The sequence below is a fragment of the Ursus maritimus genome, unplaced genomic scaffold (assembly GCF_017311325.1).
Source record: "Ursus maritimus isolate PB19 unplaced genomic scaffold, ASM1731132v1 scaffold_3, whole genome shotgun sequence".
NCBI lineage: Eukaryota > Metazoa > Chordata > Mammalia > Carnivora > Ursidae > Ursus > Ursus maritimus.
The window spans coordinates 13,818,006-13,828,003 of record NW_024425563.1 but is presented as its reverse complement, the minus strand read 5'-3'; the positions used below and the strand labels follow the sequence as shown (position 1 = coordinate 13,828,003).

At 43.2% G+C, this 9,998-nt stretch overlaps 1 protein-coding gene across 5 annotated transcripts in view; it reads right to left on the bottom strand.

The window, feature by feature from the left end:
• Positions 1–4,865: 4,865 nt before the first annotated feature.
• The window catches only part of SLC37A3 (solute carrier family 37 member 3), a 45,490-nt gene continuing 40,357 nt past the window's right edge, over positions 4,866–9,998 (bottom strand). For all 5 annotated transcript variants that reach the window (XM_040643938.1, XM_040643937.1, XM_040643936.1 and 2 more), the window contains 2 exons: positions 7,625–7,690; positions 4,866–6,261 (listed from right to left, as the gene is read on the bottom strand). In XM_040643938.1, the coding sequence (XP_040499872.1) occupies positions 6,169–6,261; positions 7,625–7,690 (159 nt within the window). In that variant the 3' untranslated portion in view covers positions 4,866–6,168. The remainder of the gene's footprint in view (positions 6,262–7,624; positions 7,691–9,998) is intronic.

Genomic DNA, 9,998 nt, shown 5'->3' with positions numbered 1-9,998 from the left:
GGGGGGGGGGGGCTATGGTCTTATTTTAACTTAATTAGGAACCTTTCCTCCGGTCGTGACACAGTCTTATTTCAAAAAGTTCTGCTAAAATGACCAATCTGGGTGATGCTGCAGCACTTACATTGCCCCCAAGAGCTCATTCATAGAATCATCTTTTACATGAACCCAGCTAGTAGTGCCAACAATGGTGAAACCTGTTTCACAGCTCTGGGGGCATTTGGGGCAGGGTCTCAGTGGACTCGACTCTACTCACTGTTGCTTCACCTCCCAGCCGCACCCGCCTGCCTCCAGTTCTTTTATAACCCCACTAACATCTTCATCCCACGAAACAAAGGCAACTCATGTATGCTACTCATTAGGTGGTCATTTTAATGGAAACCAACTGCATTACTGTTAGGTTTCTGAAACTTGTCTATGGCGAGGCTAGGAAAACAAACAAAACGCTAAATAAATAAGCAATTGCACACACACACACACACACACACGCACGCACACAGAATTTAGGACTATGGTATCCTGATGTCCCTCTTTAGGGTGTGATAGTAACTATTAAACAAGGTGAAGGCCTTTGAAGTCCTCAGATGAAAGGTTTCACGTAAATACAATCATCCCATTAAAATCCACAACATTCTGGTCAAACAGGGCAGCACTTTTATCAACACTCCACCGTGATAAGGGGGATTTAGAACAGTTCCAAATGATTTTGCTACTTCTTGAATTTCTGGAAAGGAAAAAGGAAAAAATAGTTATTTCTTCAACAGGACAACAGCGGGCATGAAAAAGCGGACTACCGCCGTCTCAGAAGCAAGCCCGTCATCCAAAGTTAATGCAGCATTCATTACAAAGAAAGGGACGAAGCGGGAATCTTCGTCAAGAGGAAAGAGGCAGACCTGGCAAACGTGAGCACATGACGTCATCACACCTGCACCAACTTATCCAGGGGCCGGGAAGGAGGGAAGAAATGACAATGCAGGAGGCCGTCAGGTGGCAGAATCCCTGACCCTCAGGGAAAAGGACCTAGAAAAAGAGGGAAAAGGCATCCTTTACAAAGGCAAACTTGGGGCGCAAAGCAACTGCAGAGGGAAGCCGTGGGCTGGCACAAGGGCAGCAGCTCTGAGGGGCCTCGCAGGGACGCCGCTGAGCAGCAGGTGCAGGGCCAGAGGCCGTTTTAACGCAAGGTCTGCTCAGGCCCTGGGACTCTGGGCCTTGGAAAAGATGAGAGCAGTTGCACGACGTATATACCTTGCAAGTAAGGCTAAGATGAGAAGAGGCCACATGGTATCATGGCAAAAGTGCTAGAGTTAAGTCAAAAGGCCTGGGTTTTTATTTCGTTCTGCCTCTGTCATTTACTAGCTTTGTGACCCTGGGCAAACCACTGAATGTCTCTGAGCCTCAGCTCTCCCGTCTGAGGTACAGAACCACACGTCCTACCTCCCAACGATGTGCTGGGCGTAAGAGAGAGTAGTGAGTGGGTGGGCACTTTTTAAAGACGTCCATGTATGTGAACTATTATGTGAGGATGATAGGAAGACCACACTACCGGGTACTCAGGTACAGAACTTCTTTTCAAGTATTAGACCTGACGTACGTGTGTGTAGGTACATATGTATACGTGTGCATGCACACATGTATTTACATATAACATATATACTGTTGCCCATAAGCTGTCACACATGCATGTAACCATTTCAGTGATCTATATTATCTATCTTACCTATGTTTGCATATATAAATATCATCATCTCCTTTTTAATCTGATTTATTCCAATAGATGCTGAAACAAACTTGGTCACCAGAAAACGATCAGGGCATCTAAGGAAAAGCAAAAGGAAGATGACCCTGAATCTGAAAGTACAAGAGGCCACGTGGGAAGGTAAACCGGCTGCCTGGATTAAATGGCGGGTACATCCTTGGACATGGAGCTTACTCTTTGATGCTCACAATTTAATTGAGGAAATGACAACCAGAAACACCCAGAGAACAAAATAGAGCAGTCAAATCAATCAGCCTGGGGCAGACTGTGTGGTCTAGGAATAACGGGTCTGGAAGTTTAAGGAAGAGAAAGAGCATGAGGAGCAGCGTCACCAGGACAAGCTCCTCGGAGGCAGGCCGCCAGTGGCTGACGGATGAACAGCACTGGAACGGCAGCGGAACGAGGGCAGTCCAGGTGAAATCGCACAGCAGGAATACAGACAGAAGCCTGAACGGTGTGGGATCTGCGCTGGAGCAAAAAGCTCGCTGCTCACTGTTGCTTAGCCTCTGGGAGGGCTGACGGGTCTCCCAAGGAGCCTGAGGAGAGGGTAATGTACCCTAGGCCGGCCAGCCTCCCCACCTGGCCACTGCTGCAGGAGGCGGTACTGTATATAAAGCAAGCGGAAGGGCCATCGGCAGGGTCAGGGACCGACACCCCGCTTTGCCTACCCTCCACTCCCTCATTTTCCTTCCACCTTTTCCAACATGATCAACATTTACTCAGCACCAACCATGCAGGAAATTGGGGAAAAAGAGCAACGATCTCCTTGGGGAGTTAGATATAAAAAATAGCTAAGACAGAAGCAGCTAAGCACCAAGGAAGTAATATTGCTATTCCCAGCCAAGGAAGGCGAGACAGCGGATGCTAGTCACGCTGTTGGGAAAGGTGTCTTGGACGAGCCGGTGCTGGCCAAGACTTGGCAGAAAGTTGAGATTCATAAGGCTTAGAGTTAAAAAGGGGTATCACAGACAAGAAGGTAGGCACAACGGGAATACTCATAACACTACTGTACTATACGCTTAAAATGATTAAAATGGTAAATGCTGTACATATTTTCATCACAGTTTTTTAAAAAAAATATTTTAAATGTAAATACAGGTGCTTCCTTTAAAAAAAAGACAAGAAGATATGAAAACACAACTGCCATTTGAAGCAAGTGATAAGCCAGCCCGTCTGATTCTGTAGAAGGTTCATATAGAGTGGCAATCAGGAAAGAAACAGCTCAAAACCAGACTGTGGAAAACCTCATGCCAGGTGGCACTTGGTTCTCTACACCAAGGTTTCTAACTTTGTGGTCCAAGGAAGGGCTTCAAGTTTTGGCCCATGAACACCCTGTAACAAATTTTGAATGTTCATTCATATGTGTGCTTTGATCTAGGGAGAGGGTAAATGGCTTTCGGATTCTCAAAAGGGTTTATGACTTAGATGCCTTGAAAACCATTCCTGTAGGCAAATGGCAGAGTGGTCCATGTGGGGACGGGACAAGGGAGTTGAGGTCATAGGACTTGAGTCCATTTCCCTTGAGACTTGCTCTTCACTATATCCCAGATAGTATTTAACAAACTGATACCAGACCTCTCTTTAATGGTTTCTTATTCACGAAGTATTTACCAGAGCTACTGGTAGATGAGAAGAACAGCTCACTGGGGAAAGGTGCTGACACTTATTGTAGAAAAGAAACTACCAGAGGGTGAACACAGAAGGGAACCCAGTAAAGGGGACAGGAGGTAAGGAAAGTCAATAAATTAAAATGCTATAGAAGCTGGGGGAAAAGTCCTGGGGAGGATGGAGTGGTTACCAGTGTCCAGTACAAGAGAGGAAATAAGAAAGATAAGGAATGAGAGAAAAAGAGCTCCAAATTCAGTGGTCTTCAGACGTGCGGTTTCTATAGGGTGAGGAAAGAAGAGATGAGAGGGTAAGGATAACGAGTCCAAACCGGGGCGTGTGTAGAGAAGGGAGGTGCTGCTGATAATTATGTCAGAACAACAGGAATAAACCTGGACTGTCCTGGGCAAGCAGATACACAGTTCGTTACCTCGCTGAGGAGGAAGTTAGTAGGACAGCCAGAAAGGCAGCACAGGCCACCCATAAACTCAAAGGGTTTCACTGTGCAAAAAAAATAGGACAGGAGTCAGCAGAACTAGGAGGGATAAGAAAAGGCTTTATCAGTTACTTATGGGGGAGCAGGGAAGACTTCTGGAGGTTTTAAAGAGGGGAGGGAGGAAATGCATGAGAGCGTCCTGCACCCTCCATCAACGTCACGATGCATTTCTTGCGTGAATGTTGACTATGGGACTCTGATTTTCTAGGAAGCAGGAAGGAAAAGAATAAGCAGGAGCAGGGAGGGGACTTTCTTCCTTTGAAACTACACAGAAGGGGAAAAGAGAACACAGCGTGACCAGAAAGGGCAGGGCAGAGTGATTTTCTTCAACCTAGTGAGCGTCCGAGATATAGCTGTCAGAGAAGCTGTCATCTCCAAATTGGCTTTCCCTGTGGCCTTTTCTTCAAGAGACAAGAAATTAATAAGAAAGTGAAGTTAGGAGTTCTTTAAAGCTGATGCCTATGCAGCCTGCCAGAACTAGAACAATAAGGAAATATACCCACCATGCAATATATCCTTTCACTCAGGGCTGAGCACTCATCTATTTATAATTTCATTTTAGATACTGCTGGCAGGTTACAAAGAGGTCAGGGGAACACTCACCCAGCTAAGTTTAAACAGGGTAAAAAAAATAAAATAATAAAAAACAGGATAAGAAAACAATGTTGATGTCAGGATACAAAGATGCTACCATACTGATTATGTGGGCAGAGAGGAAACTCTCAGCCAAATGTCAGAAGGAGGTTAAATAATAAAAAATGGCATTCCTCTACAGACAATTCTTAAATTACAACCAGGCAACTCATCCAAACTTAGCACAATCTCACACAAAAGGGAAGGGAAGGTGTTCACAGAACATAACGGAGATGGGGCCATCAGGGAGAAGCTAGCTGCAGTCTGGTAGCACCGCAGGGTCAGTAAATGGTCAACCGCAGGAAATTATAAGGTATGAATCACATCCTAGAAAGAAGTCACAGTATATATTTAAATAACCAGATGGACAGGTATTTACTATAAAAGTCAGTTTATTTTCCCTTCCTGTGTTTCATATTTTCCCTTTTTTGTCAGTAATGAGGAATTAACTGATTGGAAATCTCCTTGATTAAATAACATTAACAAGTTCATGAATTTACACACCACATTTTAGAGTATAAAGCAAGAAGTTGAAAAATATTCCCTAACCCAACACAAATTAGGCAGCCCACGAAATTGCACATTTTCCCCCTAGTTTGTTTCCATAATTTAAAATACATATACAGAATGACCTAAAAATATTGATAATTAGTAGAGAATTCACAGCCTTGAAGACATACACGCTACGAACTTCTAAAGAATAGATACCTAGTCCCCAAGCCCTAGTAACCCATTAATGTGATTCAAGGTCACATACTTAATGCTTACTAGGACAAAAGGTCTTCCCTCTGTCTCTAATTCTAGTCTTCTGCTGAGGTAACTCAAGGAACCCGGTCGTGAGAAAGATCAATTCTCTGAAAACAGGGCTAAGCAGATTAGCGTCCTAGTGGATCCTAATGTTCCCAGAGAGCAAATCTGGGGTTGAGTACTTTGGCTGTGAGCTACACCTTGGAATGTTCGTGACAACTGATGATGTACCTTATGGTCCTTGAAAGGAAGACTGAGTACTTCCAGGAGTCGAAGTTAATTTTGAATGAAGACAGAAGAGAAGGAGCTGACAATAATTTGAAGGTATTTCTGCTTCTGGAGCTGAGTAACTTTAGATCAGAGAGAGTGACTGAGCCAGTCACCATGTAGTGTGATTTTTCCCACCACAGTTAACAAAGGGCTTCTTTGTCCAAGGCAGGCTGATGCTTGATCCAGCTTGAGCACTCTACCAGGATTTGATGCTTCAAAGATGAGCCGCTCTCTGCAAGCTCATTATCAAAGCAAAATCCAACGATCTTTTCCTATTCGCGGAGCCCGTCATTGATGCAAACCATGTGCGATGGTCTCATGGCCACTCAACTTTCCAGGCTGGAGAATTAGGGTCCAAGTCCAAGACAGTATTTCAGGTTAAAAGGATAAACCTCAGCAGTCCAAATAAAGAGGCTGGCAGATTCATAGGCCATTCAGTACATTTATGAAGCAACAATGAAAATCATCCACAATAACTCATGTAGTGCAGAAAAACGGCCCAGCCTTCACCACCGGTCAGCATCTCAAGTGGCTGACACTGTTGAAAGAGGCTTGACAATCTGAGGTTTTGTTGGAGCTCTTAAGACAACCCCCAATAGGGTGAATTAAAAAAAATAATAGTCCTGATGTGTCTCCCATTGTTCTTCTCTTCTGTGAGCAACACTCACTCACTCAATACATGAGCCTGTCGTCTTTGCATAAGATAGCAGATTTCCCTCACTATTAATGGCGAGATAAATAAAATTGTACAACTTGTCTGTGAAGAGAACAAAGCATTAAATATGCAGTGACAATTAACTCTGTTAAAGCATCATGTTTTGAACGTAATAATGAATGTGTGGACAACTGCAATCATTTTGACTTCGTACAAAGATAACTCGATCTTTTCTAATGAATTAGAAAATGATTTTGAAAATCAGGTTAATATATTTTTTAAAAAACTTAATGTTACATAGTCTCCAGAAAAAGAACTAAGGTACACAAAATTAAATAATTTACCATAGGTAGAGCAAAAAATTGGTACTGGAGCTCGCTTTATTTATTTTTTATTTAAGTAATCTCTGCACCCAATGTGGGGCTCCAACTCATGACCCCAGGACCAGGAGTCGGGTGCTCTACCGACTGAGCCAGCCAGGTGCCCCTGGAGCCCACTTTAAAAACACTGCTTGTCCTAATAGATTCAGTTTTCTTTCCAGTACAATTTCTTGTATGATCACACAGCAGGTTCATCAGGAGACATTTCCCTCTATTTAGCACAGATGTCAGAAGTGGAACAGAGACATATGGCCCAGTCTTTAGAAGCCGGAAGGCAGTTAGGCAGAAGCAGCATCCTCTGTGATAGCAGAGTACGTAGCCCTAGGGCAGCTCCAGGGAATTCGGGAGCTGAGCTACCCCTGGGCTCCTTGGACAAGGCCGGAGGACCGTGGCTGCACCTGGAGCGCTTGAGGCTGTCTCCACTTAGGATGCACTAGATTTAGGGACGGGATACAAAATGCATCCCCTCGTGGATGAAGCTGTCACCAGACTCTCTCACGCAGACCTGTCTTGAGCACCATCTCACCAATAATGCAGGAGGGTAGGTCACATATTTATTCAACAGAGAGCAACGTTTTAAAAGTATAAGGCCTTGCTCTGAATTGGCTATTTCCCAGAAAGTACACGATTCCGGCCAAGAATGTTTACGGCATGACAAATATTTTCTCAAGAGACTTTCTTCATTTTAGAACCTACATACCACAGTTTAATTACAGCAATGCTTCTTTTAGAGCCCGATGTTGCTTGTTGTACACTGTAATTTCCTTCAGAATTCCCAAATTACAGCTAGCACACAGAGCGTACCCCAGAAGAGTACACCGATTAATACTTTCAGTAAGTCTCTCATCACTTTTTCTGGAATTATAAATGGCAATATTCATTAGGCTCAGGTCAAGGGCAAACTAAAGACCTGCTCCCACCACGAAAAAAGAATGTATCTTTTAGATGCATGAAATGTTACTTTCCACAAAAGGGTCATTAAAAGCCATCAGCAATTGTGCCGATTTAGGAAGTGATCTAAGCAAATGCTTTGAACTAAATTCCTAAGAAAAACCACGCGTTAAAAAAGGCACACACTCACTTACCATGAGAATGAAAAAGTAGAACACCCACATCCATCCCAGGTTGTCCTGGATCAAAGACACTAAATACTACAAGGGAGAAAAAGAAATTACAATATAAACCTTTATAAACTAATCAAATGAAGGAGCTGAAAGGTAGATTAAACACCGCTCTTCCAGAAAATGAGAAGGGAGTTCGAATTTATAGAATGGTTTTCGGTTTGCATAGCTTTCACGTGTGTTCCTACTTAAAGATACCCGGCCTTCATCATGTAAGCTGGCAGTGTCCGAGTACAAACACGGCAGAAAAGATGACTATAAGGTTTATTTTTATTCACTTTGCTAATAAGAGAGGAAGATGAACGTCCTCAAGCCACTTCTGTTTAATCATTCTTTCTTCCAAGGAAAGGTACTATAATTGATGCTTTTAAAAAGAGGTTGTCTTTCAAGTATGTTGCCCATTTTGCAATGGTGTTATTTATACTGAGGATTTCTATACGGCTTTAACACTCTACAGCAAATTCTTTTACCTTATTTCGATCACTGGAAAGAATCTAATAGCACTTAACCCATTTTCTTTTTCTATTATGATAAAATTTATATAAGATAAAATTGGCCATTTTAACCATTTTTAAGTGCACAATTCAGAGGTATTACGTACATTCACAGTATTGTACCACCATCACCACTATCTAGTCCCCAAATTTTTCATCACCCTAAACGCCAAGTCTGCACCCCACCACCCCCTCTTCCCAGCCCCTGGTAACCTCTGATTATTCGCCTGTTCTAAGGATTTCGTGTTCAGTGCAGTCACACAGTATTCGTCCTTCTGTGCCTGGCTTATCTCACTCAGCGCGCTGTCTTCGAGGCTGCGGCACATGTTGGACTAGCATCCCTTTTTATGGCTGAATAATACTGCATGCTACACACGTGCCACCTTTTGTCTGTCCTCAGTTGATGAACATTTGGTTTGTTTCCATCTTTTGGTTATTAGGAATAATGCTGCCATGAACACTGGTATACACACATGAGTCCTGTTTTCAGTTCTATTCCTAGGAGTGGAACTGCTGGGTCACAGGGTAATTCCATGTTTAACTTTCTGAGGACCCACCAAAGCATTTTGCACAGCAGCTACACCATTAGACATCCTCGCCAGCAATGTAAGAGATCCAGTTCCTCCACATCCTCCTAACTACTTGTTCTTTTCTGTTGTTGTTTTTAAAGTGATAGCCATCCCAGTGGCTGTGAAGTGGTATCTCACTGAGGTTTTGATTTGCATTTCCCTAATAACTAAAGATGCTGAGAATCTTTACGGGTGTTTATTGACCATTTGTATATATTTGTCATGAAGATTTGTCCCTATGATTTCTTTTAAGAGTTTTTATAGTTTTAGATCTTAAAGTTAGGTATTGATCCTTTTTATGTCAATTTTTGTCTATGCTGTAAGGCAAGGGGTCCACCTTCATCCTGCGTGTGTGTATATCCAGCCTCCCCAGCACCATTTGATGAAGAAACCATTCTTTCCCCATTGAACGCTCTTGGCACCCTTGTCAAAAATCAACTGACCAGGGCACCTGGGTGGCTCATTCGGCTAAGCATCTGCCTTCGGCTCAGGTCATGATCCCAGGGTCCTGGGATCAAGCCCCACATCGGGCCCTCTGCTCAGCAGGAAGCCTGATTCTCCCCCTCCCTCTGCTTGCCGCTTCCCCTGCTTGTGTGTGCACGCGCTCTGTCAAGTAAATAAATAAAATCTTAAAAAAAAAAAAAAATCAACTGGCCACAGATTTGAGAGTTTTACCCAAGTTCTTCCATCACACACTACCAGTGAAATTTACAAGTGGAAAAAAATTAAAGCAAAGCAAGTGAGTGATGTAGCCTAGATTACATAATGGAAAGCAAAAAAGCGGAGTCTAGTCGCCCCTTAAAGGGCTCACAGCAATGCTCCCAAATCTTTCTGCCACTTTATCTTTCTTTTAAACCATATAATTTACCTAACATAAAGTTCACCCATTTAAAGTATACAACTCAGGGGCGCCTGGGTGGCACAGCGGTTAATCGTCTGCCTTTGGCTCAGGGCGTGATCCCGGTGTTACGGGATCGAGTCCCACATCAGGCTCTTCTGCTATGAGCCTGCTTCTTCCTCTCCCACTCCCCCTGCTTGTGTTCCCTCTCTCGCTGGCTGTCTCTCTCTGTCAAATAAATAAATAAAATCTTTAAAAAAAAAAAAAAAAAAAAGTATACAACTCAATGGTTTTTAGTATATTTACAGAATTGTGCAACTATTACCATAATCTAATATTAGACCATTACTATCACCCCCCCCCAAAAGAAACCTTGTACCCATTAACAGTCACTCCGTAGACCCACCTGACCCCAGGCAACCACTAATCCAATATCT